This window comes from Oncorhynchus mykiss, chromosome 7 (genome assembly GCF_057628025.1).
Source record: "Oncorhynchus mykiss isolate SJ-2025 chromosome 7, ASM5762802v1, whole genome shotgun sequence".
NCBI classification, from domain to species: Eukaryota; Metazoa; Chordata; class Actinopteri; order Salmoniformes; family Salmonidae; genus Oncorhynchus; species Oncorhynchus mykiss.
In genome coordinates, this window is record NC_143028.1 from 66,324,015 (window position 1) to 66,343,336 (window position 19,322).

Sequence of the window (19,322 nt, forward strand, 5' to 3'; positions counted from 1 at the left end):
GATTATGGCACTGCAGGGACTGCTTCAGACAGAGGTGACTTTGTTTCCATGTGACCATTTGAGTACTATGTCATCCTGGTGGAGTAACGGTACCATGTTGTCCTCTAGTGCTAAACGAATGAACCACATCCTCAAATAATGTGCTTTAGTTTGAAATATTATCTGTTTAAGGTCTTTGGATGTGGGCCTGTTGTACATTTGTAGACAAACAGGATGTTACTCTTATATTGGGTCTTCTTTCGGTTCTTCCTGCAGTATCAGCGTCCTCCTCCATAGCTAACTCTGTGTCTGGGGGGAGTGGAGGCTTCAACTACGAGGGCTATGGCCTCTGTAGCCCTCCCATCCTGTCCTCCACAGACCCTCTCCTCCTGGCTATGTCCCATGTCTCAGCTCCCTCTGGCCCCCCATCTGTCCAACCAGGCCATCCTCCAGAGGGCCAGGCCCACAGCTCTATCCTGCCCAGGCTGCATCACACCCAGTCAGCCTTGGCTCTGCCAGTGGCCCCCTCTGGAGGTCTCCGTAGCTCCCTGCCTGGAGAGGAGCACCAGGGGGGAGGGCGTCTTGGTGCCATCTCCCCCATCCATGCCGTCCAGCAGATGGCGGAGATGGCATGTGCTGCCTCCATGGTGGAGGAGGTGCCCTGCTGCCCACTGGCCATGCCAATGTTCCTGGATGTGAGTGGTGGAGGCCAGGGGAAATCAGCTCCTCTCACCCTTCTGCCCTCCCAGGACCCCTCTACCTCCTCAGCCAGAGAGTCCCTCCAACTCTCCTACCCCTCCGTTGCCCGCCCTGACCGCTCCCAGCCGCCTGTGGTGCTCCAGCAGCCCTTCTCCATGGGTGGAGCAAAGGCCCCCTCGCTGCCCCAGAGCCCTGCCCCCCACCAGCACACAGCAGGGGGGCCTAGTGAGTCAGATGGGGAGGGGCGAGGGGTGGGGGGCCGAGGGGGCTTTGTGGACAGCACCATCAAGACTCTGGACGAGAAGCTGAGGACCCTGCTGTACCAGGAGTACGCCCCCATGTATCCATCAGGCAGTGCTGCGGAGACGCCAGGCTCGGGGACGGAGTACGTCCAATCCCCTCCTGGTCCAGACAGCGCCACCTTGGGTTCAGGAAGCAGCACCCCCCAACCTATGGGGGAGGGGCGCTACCGGACAGGGGAACAACTGGTAAACACAGAACCTTTATTCCGTATAAATCATAGAATGGCACCCTATTATTCCCTAAATAGTGCAATACATTTGGGATGCAACCATACTTTCTGTTCTGAGATTTGTTTAGTCCTTAAAAGTAACTTCATTCACACCCCAGACTGCATGTAAAGTACATGTAATCTATGTCCACCATTCATCCTTAAATGTTGACCATTATCCCTTTAAAATGACTGCTCTTTATTCTCTCCCTGTCAACTGTCTTTCTCTGTTTCACTTCTCTCTTTTCTCATCCCTCCCTCCCTCTCCACTCCTTCTTTCAGCCTCAGATTCCAGAGAGGATGGACAGTTTGAGCACGTTGAGTGATTCTGCGGTGTGTGGTATGTACATTATATAGTGTGGTATGTACATTCTATAGTGTGGTATGTACATTTTATAGTGTGGTATGTACATTATATAGTGTGGTATGTACATTCTATAGTGTGGTATGTACATTCTATAGTGTGGTATGTACATTCTATAGTGTGGTATGTACATTCTATAGTGTGGTATGTACATTCTATAGTGTGGTATATACATTCTATAGTGTGGTATGTACATTCTATAGTGTGGTATGTACATTCTATAGTGTGGTATGTACATTCTATAGTGTGGAATGTACATTATATAGTGTGGTATATACATTCTATAGTGTGGTATGTACATTATAAAGTGTGGTATGTACATTATATAGTGTGGTATGTACATTCTATAGTGTGGTATATACATTCTATAGTGTGGTATATACATTCTATAGTGTGGTATGTACATTATATAGTGTGGTATGTACATTCTATAGTGTTGTATGTACATTCTATAGTGTGGTATATACATTCTATAGTGTGGTATATACATTCTATAGTGTGGTATATACATTATATAGTGTGGTATATACATTCTATAGTGTGGTATGTACATTATATAGTGTGGTATGTACATTATATAGTGTGGTATGTACATTATATAGTGTGGTATGTACATTATATAGTGTGGTATGTACATTATATAGTGTGGTATGTACATTCTATAGTGTGGTATATACATTCTATAGTGTGGTATATACATTCTATAGTGTGGTATATACATTATATAGTGTGGTATATACATTCTATAGTGTGGTATGTACATTCTATAGTGTTGTATGTACATTATATAGTGTGGTATGTACATTCTATAGTGTGGTATGTACATTCTATAGTGTGGTATATACATTCTATAGTGTGGTATATACATTCTATAGTGTGGTATGTACATTATATAGTGTGGTATGTACATTCTATAGTGTGGTATGTACATTCTATAGTGTGGTATGAAGGATACAACATTATTGTGATCCCTCAAACAGCTGTCTATGACAGTGATCAATTTCAAGATCCACAGAGGTTTCAGTTATTTTCCTTTAACCTATTGAACAGCTCTTATTGCTCTTATTGTTAACCTGGGCATTCAGTCTCTCTCTCTCTGTCTGCAGCTCCCATGTCTAGGAGACAAAACGTGCCACACTCTACCTCCTGCTCTGGCTCTGGATCCAGAGGCCAGTTTAAGGTACTTTACTGTGTTACATTTTTGTTCCCCAAGGCCACTATTTACTACTACCTCTTAGTGACTCCATCTACCTACAATGCCTGACTAATGTCTTATAATTTGAGTTTGTGATATTGTGGATTGATATTATAATTCCCTGTTTGTTTCATTTCTGCAAAGTAGGTATAAACGTGTCAGAGCTTTTTAAACAATAACTTCATTATCTATAGATGATCACAGACCTTCCTGATGTGGTGAGGCAAGGAGAGCGGAAGCAGAGGAGTTGGAGCAGCGCTGCCTCCCCGGTGCACCCTGCTGGCCATCTCTCAGACTACCGCAGCAGTGCCCAGGCCGCCTCCACCATTATCGGACGTTTCTCAGTGGTCAGCACCGAGGACGACGTCACCCTGAGGACCTATGACAGCCGCTACTCCGCCCCGCCAGACTTCTACCTTGATACACCCCCCGCCATGGCCAAACGGGGGTCGTTGACACACGCCTCCACATCCAACTCCGTGTCTGTTGATGTTACAGTCCACGCTCACGCGCGCTTCCTGTCCTCGGACTCGGAGAGTAGTCCGGCCAAGCTGGCCCCGGCCACGCCCTCACGCCACGGTCGCTCAGGGGAGCGTAGAGGAAGTGACCTCATGAAGAGAGCGGTGGCTTTCCTGCGCCGTTCAGGCCGTAGTAGTAGTGTGCAGAGCTCTGATTCGCTGAGCCGGCAGGGGGGCGTGCATGGCTCGGCCTATGTGAGCAGTGATAATGACTCTGAGTTAGAGGACTCGGATATGAAGAGAGAGCTGACCAGACTCAGGGAGAAGTAAGTCAGCTGTGTGTTTATGTGTGTGGGTGTGTCTGAGTCTAGAAGAGCATAATCTGAGTAAGTCAACTTACCCTTTATCTAAAACCTTTCTCTCCCCTCCATCCATCTCCTCCACCCAGACATTTAAAGGAGCTCTCGGAGCTGCAGGCGCACCACAGAGGGGAGATAGAGCTGCTGTACCGCAGGCTGGGTAAAGCCACCCCACCCCCCCTTGGTCTCTCTCACTCAGTTCCCCCCAAGCGGAGGAGCAAGCACAAGCACAAACTGAAGGCTGAAAAACTCCTCAGTCCTCTGGTACAACAGCTTAGGCATGTCACCCCCAAAACCAGCGACTCTGGCAAAACCAGTGAGTACAAGGCACCAAAACCAGTCATTTCTGAAAGATGATCTGAAAGATCCTTCTGGAAAGGACTGAAACAGGCTTGTCTGCATGATTTAAGGCAGACAGGTCCCATGTGTCAGGCAAGGTAACTGTCATAATTTGAATGGAGTAGCAGGGCTAAGTTGTAATAATGTGTATGTCTATGTCCAAATGGCAACATATTCCCTATTTTGTGCACTACTTTTGACCAGAGCCCCATATGAGCCCTGATCAAAAGTAGTCCAGTTAATAGGGAATAGGGTGCCATTTGTGATGCACTTAATGTCTCTCTGTGCAGGTTTCTGTGTGTAATATTTAAGTTGGTCTGTCTGTGCAGGTGAGCCTACAGTCAGTCTGAACTGGTCTCCAGCCAAAGCTCCAGTACAGTCGGACAGAAGAGCCCGTTCAGGTACCAGTCGCTTGGATACCTTCACCTCCACCTCTGAACCTGTCCAGACCAAGCAGCCCTGCTCCCTCAAGGGTTCCCTCTCTTCAGACAACATCTACGCTGGAGCTGGACTACACGGAGAGAGGACAGGACCACAAGCTTCACCAGGCCAAGGTGACCTACAATCTACACATCCCAGCCATGCAAATGGAGAACATTATCACTAGGGTTACAAAATTCAGGTAACTTTCAAAATGACCAGGTTTTCCAAAACTCCTGGTCGGAGGAATCCAGATTTCCTGCTTATTCCGTCCTGAGTAAATATTCCAACCGGGATTTCGGGAAAACCTGGGAATTTTGGGACAAGGTGCAAATGATAGAACATGTAAAGTCTTATCACAGGTACAGAGGAGGATCAAAATGGAAGTAGGACGGTGCAACGTTTCGGTCACATCGACCTTAATCAGGCATCTGCAGCCTTTAACCTTTATGGTTCTGACATGGGTTATTGTTCAAACTCATCTCTAATGTGTGTTCTGTCCAGAGCTGTGTGCTCTTCTTACCCTAGTGTCTTGTGTTTCCTCTCCTCCTCCTCTCCTCCTCCTCCTCTCCTCCTCTTCTCCTCCTCTCCACAGGCTGGCCGTCTTACCCTCCACCGCCAGAGAGAGTGACCTATAAATCCAGTAGCAAACCACGCGCTAGATTCCTCAGTGGGCCTGTGTCTCTGTCTATCTGTTTGTATCTCCTCCTCTCCTCTCCTCCTCCTCTCCTCCAAGCACTCCACCACTCACTCTGCTCCTCGTCTTCCTGCACTTCTCTCCTTCCTCTCCTCCTCTCCTCCCTCGCTCCACCACTCACTCTGCTCCTCGTCTTCCTGCACTTCTCTCCTTCCTCTCCTCCTCCTCTTCTCCCTCCCTCGCTCCACCACTCACTTTGCTCCTTTTCGTCTTGCACTGCTCTCCTTCCTCTCCTCCTAGTTTCTCCTCTTCTCATGTCCTCTTCTTTTATCTTCATTGGTTCTCCTCCTCTTTACTGTCTCACTCCTATCCCTCATCTCTTCATCTCCTTCTCTTTACTGTCTCACTCCTATCCCTCATCTCTTCATCTCCTTCTCTTTACTGTCTCACTCCTATCCCTCATCTCTTCATCTCCTTCTCTTTACTGTCTCACTCCTATCCCTCATCTCTTCATCTCCTTCTCTTCACTGTCTCACTCCTATCCCTCATCTCTTCATCTCCTCCTCTTCACTGTCTCACTCCTATCCCTCATCTCTTCATCTCCTTCTCTTTACTGTCTCACTCCTATCCCTCATCTCTTCATCTCCTCCTCTTTACTGTCTCACTCCTATCCCTCATCTCTTCATCTCCTCCTCTTCACTGTCTCACTCCTATCCCTCATCTCTTCATCTCATTCTCTTTACTGTCTCACTCCTATCCCTCATCTCTTCATCTCATTCTCTTTACTGTCTCTCTCCTATCCCTCATCTCCTCCTCTTCACTGTCTCACTCCTGTCCCTCATCTCCTCCTCTTTACTGTCTCACTCCTGTCCCTCATCTTCTCCTCTTTACTGTCTCACTCCTGTCCCTCATCTCCTCCTCTTCACTGTCTCACTCCTGTCCCTCATCTCCTCCTCTTCACTGTCTCACTCCTGTCCCTCATCTCCTCCTCTTTACTGTCTCACTCCTGTCCCTCATCTCCTCCTCTTCACTGTCTCACTCCTGTCCCTCATCTCCTTCTCTTTACTGTCTCACTCCTATGCCTCATCTCTTCATCGCCTTCTCTTTACTGTCTCACTCCTATCCCTCATCTCTTCATCTCCTTCTCTTTACTGTCTCACTCCTATCCCTCATCTCCTCCTCTTTACTGTCTCACTCCTGTCCCTCATCTCCTCCTCTTCACTGACTCACTCCTATCCCTCATCTCCTCCTCTTTACTGTCTCACTCCTATCCCTCATCTCTTCATCTCCTTCTCTTTACTGTCTCACTCCTATCCCTCATCTCTTCATCTCCTTCTCTTTACTGTCTCACTCCTATCCCTCATCTCTTCATCTCCTCCTCTTCACTGTCTCACTCCTATCCCTCATCTCTTCATCTCCTTCTCTTTACTGTCTCACTCCTATCCCTCATCTCTTCATCTCCTTCTCTTCACTGTCTCACTCCTATCCCTCATCTCTTCATCTCCTTCTCTTTACTGTCTCACTCCAATCCATCATGTCTTCATCTCCTTCTCTTTACTGTCTCACTCCTATCCCTCATCTCTTCATCTCCTTCTCTTTACTGTCTCACTCCTATCCCTCATCTCTTCATCTCCTTCTCTTTACTGTCTCACTCCTATCCCTCATCTCTTCATCTCCTTCTCTTCACTGTCTCACTCCTATCCCTCATCTCTTCATCTCCTTCTCTTTACTGTCTCACTCCTATCCCTCATCTCTTCATCTCCTTCTCTTTACTGTCTCACTCCTATCCCTCATCTCTTCATCTCCTTCTCTTCACTGTCTCACTCCTATCCCTCATCTCTTCATCTCCTTCTCTTTACTGTCTCACTCCTATCCCTCATCTCTTCATCTCCTTCTCTTTACTGTCTCACTCCTATCCCTCATCTCTTCATCTCCTTCTCTTTACTGTCTCACTCCTATCCCTCATCTCTTCATCTCCTTCTCTTTACTGTCTCACTCCTATCCCTCATCTCTTCATCTCCTTCTCTTTACTGTCTCACTCCTATCCCTCATCTCTTCATCTCCTTCTCTTTACTGTCTCACTCCTATCCCTCATCTCTTCATCTCCTTCTCTTTACTGTCTCACTCCTATCCCTCATCTCTTCATCTCCTTCTCTTTACTGTCTCACTCCTATCCCTCATCTCTTCATCTCCTTCTCTTTACTGTCTCACTCCTATCCCTCATCTCTTCATCTCCTTCTCTTTACTGTCTCACTCCTGTCCCTCATCTCCTCCTCTTTACTGTCTCACTCCTATCCCTCATCTCTTCATCTCCTCATCCTCTAGCTTATTTCTTTACCTCTAGCTTTTCTCTTCTCCCCCATCCCACCTTCTCCTCTGTGTCTATCTGAGCTAGTTCAAATCAAATCAAATCCAAATTATTTGTCACATACACATGGTTAGCAGATGTTTATGTGAGTGTAGCGAAATGCTTGTGCTTCTAGTTCCGACAATGCAGTAATAACCAACGAGTAATCTAACCTAACAATTCCTAAACTACTACCTTATACACACAAGTGTAAAGGGATAAAGAATATGTACATGAAGATATATGAATGAGTTATGGTGCAGAACGGCATAGGCAAGATGCAGTAGATGGTATCGAGTACAGTATATACATATGAGATGAGTAATGTAGGGTATGTAAACAAAGTGGCATAGTTTAAAGTGGCTAGTGATACATGTATTACATAAAGATGCAGTAGATGATATAGAGTACAGTATATACACATACATATGAGATGAGTAATGTAGGGTATGTAAACATTATATTCAGTAGCATTGTTTAAAGTGGCTAGTGATATATTTTACATCAATTTCCATCAATTCCCATTATTAAAGTGGCTGGAGTTGAGTCAGTGTGTTGGCCACAGCCACTCAATGTTAGTGGTGGCTGTTTAACAGTTTGATGGCCTTGAGATAGAAGCTGTTTTTCAGTCTCTCGGTCCCAGCTTTGATGCACCTGTACTGACCTCGCCTTCTGGATGATAGCGGGGTGAACAGGCAGTGGCTCGGGTGGTTGTTGTCCTTGATGATCTTTATGGCCTTCCTGTGACATCGGGTGGTGTAGGTGTCCTGGAGGGCAGTTAGTTTGCCCCCGGTGATGCGTTGTGCAGACCTCACAGCCGACAGGATGCTCTCGATTGTGCATCTGTAGAAGTTTGTGAGGGCTTTTGGTGACAAGCCAAATTTCTTCAGCCTCCTGAGGTTGAAGAGGCGCTGCTGCGCCTTCTTCATGACGCTGTCTGTGTGGGTGGACCAATTCAGTTTGTCCGTGATGTGTACGCCGAGGAACTTAAAACTTACTACCCTCTCCACTACTGTCCCATCGATGTGGATATGGGGGTGCTCCCTCTGTTGTTTCCTGAAGTCCACAATCATCTCCTTTGTTTTGTTGACATTGAGTGTGAGGTTATTTTCCTGACACCACACTCCGAGGGCCCTCACCTCCTCCCTGTAGGCCGTCTCGTCATTGTTGGTAATCAAGCCTACCACTGTAGTGTCGTCCGCAAACTTGATGATTGAGTTGGAGGCGTGCATGGCCACGCAGTCGTCTGTGAACAGGGAGTACAGGAGAGGGCTCAGAACGCACCCTTGTGGGGCCCCAGTGTTGAGGATCAGCGGGGTGGAGATGTTGTTACCTACCCTCACCACCTGGGGTCGGCCCGTCAGGAAGTCCTGTACCCAGTTGCACAGGGCGGGGTCGAGACCCAGGGTCTCGAGCTTAATGACGAGTTTGGAGGGTACTATGGTGTTAAATGCTGAGCTGTAGTCGATGAACAGCATTCGTACATAGGTATTCCTCTTGTCCAGATGGGTTAGGGCAGTGTGCAGTGTGGTTGAGATTGCATCGTCTGTGGACCTATTGGAGCGGTAAGCAAATTGGAGTGTCAGGTGGGGTGGAGGTGATGTGGTCCTTGACTAGTCTCTCAAAGCACTTCTTGATGACGGAAGTAAGTGCTACGGGGCGGTAGTCATTTACCTCAGTTACCTTAGCTTTCTTGGGAACAGGGACAATGGTGGCCCTCTTGAAGCATGTGGGAACAACAGACTGGGATAGGGATTGATTGAATATGTCCGTAAACACACCAGCCAGCTGGTCTGCGCATGCTCTGAGGACGTGGCTGGGGATGCTGTCTGGGCCTGCAGCCTTGCGAGGGTTAACACGTTTAAATGTTTTACTCACGTCGGCTGCAGTGAAGGAGAGTCCGCAGGTTTTGGTTGCGGGCCGTGTCAGTGGCACTGTATTGTCCTCAAAGAGGGCAAAAAAGTTATTTAGTCTAGTTAAATGTTTTTCTCTGTCTGTTGTGCTTGGCCGATGAGTAGTGCATGTACAGTATAGTGATGCACTGCAGCAGCACTGTGTGCTCAGCTCACTCTTACTCTCCTCTCCTGCCTGTCTGCTCAGCACAGATCCCCTCAATGTATCCCAGTCTCTGCGCCTGCAGTCCTACGTAGTGGACCCCGTCTGCATGGCTACACATAGCCACTGTTATGTTGTGCCCCGTTGGTTAGGATCTCTCTCTCTCTTTCGCTCTCGTTTTCTCTCTCAGACCTCTTACAGTTCTGCAGCTCACTTCTGGAGTGACTGCATGATTGGCCTTGTCCATCAGTATTCAGATAGTTGACTGAACCATGCTTTCCCACAGTGTTATGTACTGTATATGTGATAATGTTGAGTATGGCCATTGAGCAGCTCTGTGCAGCAGCGTGTCTGTATGTTTGTAGACTTACACTGCGTGTTTTTGTCTTCATGCTGCATGGATTCCTAACTCTGTTTGTCCCCTAGGGTCAACTCTGAAACGACTCTGCCTTGGAAAAGAGCGTGGAAGGGGTAAGTGTAACTTGCAGCAAAGACATTAGCCATTTAGAAAACCCCAATCTATGTGTATTGTGTATTTATTGTAGCTACTCCTATACCTTGTTTTCCTTCCCCAAAGTTGCTCTCATAAGCACATTTTATTAGATATAATTTTATAAACAGGATTGGCCATCTAGTGTTCATGGTATCTACATTTAGTTAAAATAACATGCTTTAGCAACAGAGCTAGTTTGAACTTGAGGCAGGGTGTGAACAGTATGTCCATCTCCCAGGGACTGGAGCAGGCCCAGGTGCATCCACCCAGCCACCCCAACAACAGACAGCCAGCTCTACTTCTCCCCACCAGACAGTAGCAGGGCTGGCCCAAACCCAGGCCAACAACAGCAACAACAAGACATGCACCTACACCGGCACCTACATGGGCTCCTACACAGAGTCCTTCACAGACTCCCTTCACAGGATAGTGGATGATTGGACCATGGAGGCCCTGGGTGTCGCCCGGCACCCGCGGACCAGCTCCCTCAGCCGCAGAGGGCAACCACTTTGGAACGAGGACCCCGGGGGGCCCAGAACAAGAGACAGACTGTTCAGCGCTCCAGATGTGAGTAGTTGTTCGATACGGTATGTATGTGAGTTTATGTTTTATCCATTATTTAGTGGTGGTGTAGCTAAATGTAATGTATGTTTTGTGTTTGTGGGGGTAGCGTGTGTATAGTTTAGGGCTGGGTTCAAATTGTGTTTGTTTTCTATCAAATTATGAAATGATTTAACTTCTTGCGTCGAGCAATCCCGTATCCGGGAGCGTAATCATAGCCTCAAGCTCATTAGCATAACGCAACGTTAACTATTCATGAAAATCGCAAATGAAATGAAATAAATATATTGGCTCACAAGCTTAGCCTTTTATCAACACTGTCATCTCAGATTTTCAAAATGTGCTTTTCAACCATAGCTACACAAGCATTTGTGTAAGAGTATTGATAGCTAGCATAGCATTAAGCCTAGCATTCAGCAGGCAACATTTCACAAAAACAAGAAAAGCATTAAAATAAAATAATTTACCTTTGAAGAACTTCGGATGTTTTCAATGAGGAGACTCTCAGTTAGATAGCAAATGTTCAGTTTTTCCAAAAAGATTATTTGTGTAGGAGAAATCGCTCCATTTTGTTCATCACGTTTGGCTAAGAAAAAAAAACGAAAATTCAGTCATTACAACGCCAAACTTTTTTCCAAATTAACTCCATAATATCGACAGAAACATGGCAAACATTGTTTAGAATCAATCCTCAAGGTGTTTTTCACATATCTATTCGATGATAAGTCATTCGTGGCAGTTGGGTTTCTCCTCTGAAGCAAATGGAAAAATGCACGCAGCTGGAGATTACGCAATAATTGCAACGGAGGACACCAAGCGAGCACCTGGTAAATGTAGTCTCTTATGGTCAATCTTCCAATGATATGCCTACAAATACGTCACAATGCTGCAGACACCTTGGAGAAACGACAGAAAGTGTAGGCTCATTCCTTGCGCATTCACAGCCATATAAGGAGACATTGGAACACAGCGCCTTCAAAATCTGGGGCATTTCCTGTTTGAAATTTCATCTTGGTTTCGCCTGTAGCATCAGTTCTGTGGCACTCACAGATAATATCTTTGCAGTTTTGGAAACGTCAGAGTGTTTTCTTTCCAAAGCTGTCAATTATATGCATAGTCGAGCATCTTTACGTGACAAAATATATTGTTTAAAACGGGAACGTTTTTTTATCCAAAAATTAAAAGACCGCCCCCTATATCGAAGAAGTTAACCTCTCTGGGATATTTGGGACGGTAGCGTCCCACCTCTCCAACAACCAGTGAAAGTGCAGGGCGCCAAATTCAAAACAACAAAAATGTCATCATTAAAATTCCTCAAGCATACAAGTATTTTACACCATTTTAAAGATACAATTCTCGTTAATCCAGCTACAGTGTCTGATTTAAAAAATGCTTTACAGCGAAAGCACCACAAACGATTATGTTAGGTCACCACCAACTCACAGAAAAACACAGCCATTTTTCCAGCCAAAGAGAGGAGTCACAAAAAGCACAAATAGAGGTAAAATTAATCACTAACCTTTGATGATCTTCATCGGATGACACTCATAGGACTTCATGTTACACAATGCATGTGTGTTTTGTTCGATAAAGTGCATATTTATATTTTAAAAAATCTAATTTTACATTGGTTCAGTAGTTCTAAAACATGCAGTGATTGTGCAGAGAGCCACATCTATTTACAGAAATATTTCATTATAAATGTTGATGAAAATACAAGTGTTATACATGGAATTAGAGATATACTTCTCCTTAGTGCAACCGCTGTGTCAGAGTTCAAAAAAACTTTACGGAAAAAACAAACTATGCAATAATCTGAGTACAACATTCAGACAACAAAGCAGCCAAAAAGATATCCGCCACATTGGGTGGTCGACATTAGTCAGAAATTGCATTATAAATATTCATTTACCTTTGATGATTTTCATCAAAATGCACTCCCAGGAATCGCAGTTCCACAATAAATGTTTGTTTTGTTCGATAATGTCCATAATTCATGTCCAAATAGCGTCTTTTGTTAGGGCATTTGGAAAAACAAATCCAAATGCGCGTTCAGGTCCAGCCGAACGTTGGACAAAAAAATTCAAAAAGTTCCATTACAGCCGGTAGAAACTTGTCAAACTAAGTATAGAATAGATCTTTAGGATGTTTTTTTCATAAATCTTCAATAATGTTCCAACCGGAGAATTCCTATGTCTCTAGAAAAGCAATGGAACGAGAGCTAACTCTCTCGTGACCGCGCCTCAGAGCCTGTGGCAATCTGTCAGACACCTGGCTCATTCCTCTCTCATTCGGTCCCACTTCACAGTAGAATCCTCAAACAAAGTTCTAAAGACTGTTGACATCTAGTGGAAGCCTTAGGATGTGCAGCATAACCAATATCCCACTGTATCTACAATAGGGGCTGAGTTAAAAAACTACAAGCCTCAGATTTCCCACTTCCTGGATGGATTTTTCTCAGGCTTTCGCCTGCCATATGAGTTCTGTTATACTCACAGACATCATTCAAACAGTTTTAGAAACTTCAGAGTGTTTTCTATCCAATACTACTACTAATATGCATATATTAGCATCGGGACAGAGTAGCAGGTAGTTTACTCTGGGCACCTTATTCATCCAAGCTACTCAATACTGCCCCCCTGTCACCAAGAAGTTAACTGCATTTGATTGAGCATGTTTGGCACAATAGAACTGATGGAATAGTCCTAAAAGTGCAGATCCTGCCAGCTGGCACTGCAGGCAGACGTAATCAAACGTTTAATGTATTTAAAAGAAAACAAATACTATTTGAAGTCAGGTCTGGTACAGTCAAGGTGAAAGTCTGTGGTGACTGAAAGCTCACCTCCATATCTTTCTCTTCAGGCACCTGCCAGGACAGCCCCTGGCTCTGAAGGCCCCCAGCTCCCCCTGTCATGGCCGTTGATTGACAATTAGGCCCTGTGCTCAGTGATGAAGACCAGCTCCCCGAGACAGGCAGAGTTCCATCCTGGCTACATGCTGGCCCATTCAGGCCCAGACCTGTTTGGAGGGCTGCTGCTCTCGCCCCTCTCGCCCCTCTGTGTAAGCCTTTGGCCTGAGCTGCTGTCCCCCTTGGGTTCAGGGGTGTTTGCTTTACCTGCCGTGCCCCCAACCTGTGACACCACCACCCCTGGTCCACCCTACCCCAAACCCAGGAACCACTAACCCCTGTAGCTCCATGTCTTCCAACTATGTTTCCAAAATGAGTTATATGTAGTTAGAGCTCTAGTCTTCCCTTACCACAATGTAAACTATTTCTATTTAACCAGCATATATGTATATGATAAGTATTTGTATACACACTGAGTGTACAAAACATTAAGAACACCTTCCTACTATTGAGTTCCCCCCACCTTTTGCCCTTAGAACAGCCTCAAATCGTTGGGGCATGGACTCTACAAAGTGTCAAAAGCGTTCCACAGGGATGCTGACCCATGTTGACAGAGATGCTGACCCATGTTGACAGAGATGCTGGCCCATGTTGACAGAGATGCTGACCCATGTTGACAGAGATGCTGACCCATGTTGACAGAGATGCTGGCCCATGTTGACAGAGATGCTGACCCATGTTGACAGAGATGCTGACCCATGTTGACAGAGATGCTGACCCATGTTGACAGAGATGCTGGCCCATGTTGACAGAGATGCTGACCCATGTTGACAGAGATGCTGGCCCATGTTGACACAGTTGTGTCAAGTTGGCTGGATGTCCTTTGGGTGGTGGACCATTCTTGATAAACACGGAAAACTGTTGAGCGTGGATAACCCAGTAGCGTTGCAGTTCTTGACATAGACCGGTGCGCCTGGCACATACTACCATATCCCATTCAAAGGCACTTAAATATTTTGTCTTGCCCATTCACCCTCTGAATGGCACACATACACAATTCATGTCTCAATTGTGTCAAGGCTTAACAAATTTTTTTAACCTCTTCCTCTTCATCTACACTGATTAAAGTGGATTTAACAAGTGACATCAATACAGAATCATAACTTTCACCTGGATTCCCCTGGTCAATCTATCTATGTCATGGAAAGAACATGGAACATTCTTAATGTATTGTACACTCAGCGTATGCTGTTATCAATGTGTGTGACATTATCAACCTCAATTGACATACCTCATATTTATGTACATAAGGGACGGGACATATGTCTATCTTATCACCTGTGTGAATGTGCTGTAGTGTATATAAATAAGGTGTATGTGCATAATCCATTTGTTTGTTTGTGTATAAAGCTTTCGTGTATTTACATGATCTATTTGTATATTATTCATTCATACTGTATGTCTTTGTACATAAATTGTTCACGTTTTTGAGTAAATCACCCATATGTGTGTACAGTATGTGTATGTATATACAGTAACCCCTGTGTGTTTTTGTGTGAGCGTGTGTACATTAGGTGCTGCAGGGCTCTGTCCTAACTCAGCAGAGCCATTCACCATCTTGCCATCACTGTGAAGCCTTGTTACCCTGGTTACCAGCCTGGTCACCCTGGTTACCAGCCTTGTCACCCTGTTAACCAGCCGTGTCATCCTGGTTACCAGCCTTGTCACTCTGGTTACCAGCTGTGTCACCCTGGTTACCAGCCTGGTCACCCTGGTTACCAGCCTTGTCACCCTGTTAACCAGCCGTGTCATCCTGGTTACCAGCCTTGTCACTCTGGTTACCAGCTGTGTCACCCTGGTTACCAGCCTGGTCACCCTGGTTACCAGCCTTGTCACCCTGTTAACCAGCCGTGTCATCCTGGTTACCAGCCTGAGCCCCTGGTTAAAAGCCTTGTACCCCTGGTTACCAGCCTGAGCCCCTGGTTAAAAACCTTGTACCCCTGGTTACAAGCCTGGATTATCTGGTTACCATGACCCTCTGCTTTATTACTCTGCTATTTATGTTGTAATATATTTCAACTTCCTCAAACTTCATTGAAATGTGTACAACACAAGTGCTTGAAATAGTCTAAAGAAATGTGGAAGAATTTGAACTTAAAGTGCCTTGAACATTAGTTTCAATTAATTCTGGAGACAAGCATGAGGTCATTTGAGATGAGATAGGATAATGTGGTCATGTTATGTGTATGGTTTAGCCTTTAGAGGTACTAGATATATTTTTGTGGTTCACTTATGAATGTGGAAACTGGTTGGTTAGCTTTAGGTTGCCAATTCACAATGTTGGGAGCACGACCATGTTATTGGTTGTTTTGTGAATATTATAATAACAGATGGTAAAGTATCTCCTTTAGCATTGTAAGATTCACACAGGGCACTGAAGCTATGTTGGTCCCTTAGTCCAGAAGCTATGTTGGTCCCTTAGTCCAGAAGCTATGTTGGTCCCTTTGTCCAGAAGCTATGTTGGTCCCTTTGTCCAGAAGCTATGTTGGTCCCTTTGTCCAGAAGCTATGTTGGTCCCTTTGTCCAGAGGCTATGTTGGTCCCTTAGTCCAGAAGCTATGTTGGTCCCTTAGTCCAGAAGCTATGTTGGTCCAGAAGCTATGTTGGTCCCTTTGTTCAGAAGCTATGTTGGTCCCTTAGTCCAGAAGCTATGTTGGTCCCTTAGTCCAGAAGCTATGTTGGTCCCTTAGTCCAGAAGCTATGTTGGTCCCTTTGTCCAGAAGCTATGTTGGTCCCTTAGTCCAGAAGCTATGTTGGTCCCTTAGTCCAGAAGCTATGTTGGTCCCTTAGTCCAGAAGCTATGTTGGTCCCTTAGTCCAGAAGCTATGTTGGTCCCTTAGTCCAGAAGCTATGTTGGTCCCTTAGTCCAGAAGCTATGTTGGTCCCTTAGTCCAGAAGCTATGTTGGTCCCTTAGTCCAGAAGCTATGTTGGTCCCTTTGTCCAGAAGCTATGTTGGTCCCTTTGTCCAGAAGCTTGTACAAAGCAATAGCTACACACTTTTTTTGTCAACACTTACCACAACCTGCATGAACATACACACTGAAGCTTGCACAGCATAAAAGGTGGAGAGTCAGACCTTAGCATTCTCTGGGTGATAACTAATGTTACTTGGCTGTCATTAACTGAGTAATAATTTCATTGTTAGTCCACGCCTGTTGTTTACAAAGCATGTGACAAATACAATTTGATTTGATTAACACCGTGCAATAAACAGTGGATGTTCCATACTGTACTGAAGAAGGTTATAGGTGATTTCTCCTACAGTATGCCTCACTGTAGGTTTGAGTCATTTACCTTAAAGAGCTCCGTATGGTTTTGGTGGGATAATGCATTAGATGTACACAGTAACGTATGACATATATGGATGTTAGAGGCAGGTATGATATGTGATTTATTGCAGGACCTAAGCAAGTAGACTACTATAAAGACAATGCAATACCTATTGGGATACACATGTCATACCGTATCTTTTGGGTTTGTGTATGGTTATAAAAAGTAATAATGTTCAATTATTAGTGAGTTAGGAGTTTCTTCATTGTTGTAAAATCAGTGATAATCTGTATCATAAGGATCGTAACGACACAATAACTCCTGTAGTGCTCTGGGTTGATGACAGAGAAATCATCTTTTAATGCACAGTTTTTCTACTGTTCTTCTGTAGTCCTGAGATTCATGACAAGACCAGCCTAGTGTGTAGAAGTCAATGCTTCTTTCAGTTTGGTTTTGTGTTGTATGACATAATAATTTAAATCCAATACAACATACATCATCTTGTACAATAATACAGTCATATCTATCAAAATAGTTCAGAAATCACATTACCTAAACAATCCAAGCAAAGAATGTCAAGCCGGTGGATGTGTATGAGATAAACAGTGTCTTTCGATACCTCATAGCTTTCTTTGCCAACCAGTTGGCAATTCTTGGATATTACTGATTTGCTTGTTATGGTTTGAAACTCTTTCGTAACTGTACAGTCATTCAGTCAATTCAGTTTGAATATAACTTTTTAGTCAAATACTGCAGAACAGATCCATATTTAGATATACACACTACATTAACAAAAGTATGTGGATATCTGCTCGTCGAACATCTCATTCCAAAATCATGGGCATTAATATGGAGTTGGTCCCCCCTTTGCTGCTATAACAGCCTCCACTCTTCTGGGAAGAGATGTTGGAACATTGCTGCGGGGACATACTTCTATTCAGAAACAAGAGCATTAGTGAGGTCGGGCACTGATGTTGGGCGATTAGGCCTGGCTCACAGTCAGAGATCCAGTTTATCCCAAAAGTGGTCGAAGGGGTTGAGGTCAGGGCTCTGTGCAGGACAGTCAAGTTCTTCCACACCAATCTTGACAAACCATTTCTGCATGGACCTCGCTTTATGCATGGTGGCATTTGGGATGCTGAAATAGGAAAGGGCCTTCCTCAAACTGTTGCCACAAAGTTAGAAGCAAAGAATCGTCTAGAATGTCATTGTATGCTGTAGCATTAAGATTTCCCTTCACTGGAACAAAGGGGCCTAGCCCGAACCATGAAAAACAGCCTCAGACCATTATTCCTCTTCCACCAAACTTTACAGTTGGCACTATTCTTTGGGGCAGGTAGCATTCTCCTGGCATCCACCAAACCCAGATTTGTCCGTTGGACTGCCAGATGGTGAAGAGTAATTTATCACTCCAAAATCCAAAGGCGGCGAGCTTTACACATCTCCAGCCAACGCTTGGCATTGCGTATGGTGATCTTTGACTTGTGTGCGGCTGCTCGGTCATGGAAACCCATTTCATGAAGCTCTCAATTAACAGTTATTGTGCTGACGTTGCTTCCAGGGGCAGTTTGGAACTCAATAGTGAGTATTGCAACAGAGGACAGATGATTTTAGGGTGCTCAGTACAACAGACTGGGGTGAAGGTTCACCTTCCAACAGGACAACAAACCTAAGCTACGCTTCCATTTGAAGGGTGTCCACATACGTTTGTAAATATATATATATATATATATATACACAGTGCATTCAGACTCCTTGACTTTTTCCAAATTTTGTGATGTTACAACCATGTTCTAAAATGGATCAAATAACCCCCCCCCCCCTGTATCATTTTGATTTGATTTGATTATCAATCTATACACAATACCCTGTAATGATAAAGCAAAAATATGTTTTTTGATTTTTTTGCAAATGTATTAAGACTAAGTACTTTGTTGAAGCACCTTTGGCAGTGATTATAGCCTCAAGTCTTCTTGGGTATGACGCCACAAGCTTGGCACATCTGTAATTGAGGAATTTATCCCATTCTTCTATGCAGATCCTCTCAAGCTCTGACTGGTTGGACGGTATTTTCAGGTCTCTCCAGAGATGTTCGATTGGGTTGAAGTCTGGACTCTGGTTGGGCCAAACAACGACATTCAGAGACTTGTCCCGAAGCCACTATTGCGGTCACGGCTTTCTTCCTGGGAAGGAGAGGCGGACCAAAACGCAGTGTGGTTGAAGTTCATGGTTCTTTAATAAGAGACACTTAACATGAACAAACTACAAAACAATAAACGTGAAAACCGAAACAGTCCTAACTGGTACAGAAAACACAAAGACAGGAAACAATCACCCACAAAATACCCAAAGAATATGGCTGCCTAAATATGGCTCCCAATCAGAGACAACGATAAACACCTGCCTCTGATTGAAAACCAATCCAGGCAACCATAGACTTACCTAGACACCTAAAAGACCACAACCCCATAAATCTACAAAAACCCCTAGACAAGACAAAACACATAAATCACCCATGTCACACCCTGGCCTAACCAAAATAATAAAGAAAACAAATATAACTAAGGCCAGGGCGTGACAATTGCGTTGTCTTGGCTGTGTGCTTAGGTTTGTTGTCCTGTTGGAAGGTGAACCTTCACCCCAGTCTGTTGTACTGAGCACCCTAAAGCTGATTTTCTTCAAGGATCTCTTTGTACTTCGCTCCGTTCAACTTACCCTCAATCCTGA

The 19,322-nt window shown here is 44.8% G+C and overlaps 1 protein-coding gene and 1 long non-coding RNA gene across 2 annotated transcripts in view; both read left to right on the forward strand.

The window, feature by feature from the left end:
• Positions 1–9,486, forward strand: part of LOC110528432 (serine/threonine-protein kinase WNK2) — a 63,192-nt gene extending 53,706 nt beyond the window's left edge. The window contains exons 19-26 of the mRNA XM_090242228.1: positions 256–1,166; positions 1,472–1,529; positions 2,660–2,733; positions 2,943–3,532; positions 3,655–3,881; positions 4,234–4,458; positions 4,920–5,404; positions 9,409–9,486. Of these exons, the coding sequence (XP_090098354.1) occupies positions 256–1,166; positions 1,472–1,529; positions 2,660–2,733; positions 2,943–3,532; positions 3,655–3,881; positions 4,234–4,458; positions 4,920–5,404; positions 9,409–9,486 (2,648 nt within the window). The remainder of the gene's footprint in view (positions 1–255; positions 1,167–1,471; positions 1,530–2,659; positions 2,734–2,942; positions 3,533–3,654; positions 3,882–4,233; positions 4,459–4,919; positions 5,405–9,408) is intronic.
• On the forward strand, positions 7,094–16,558 carry LOC149982641 (uncharacterized). Its single transcript, XR_016497410.1, has 3 exons — positions 7,094–9,834; positions 10,095–10,423; positions 13,280–16,558. It is a non-coding gene; the product is annotated as an uncharacterized LOC149982641 (long non-coding RNA).
• Positions 16,559–19,322: the final 2,764 nt, after the last annotated feature.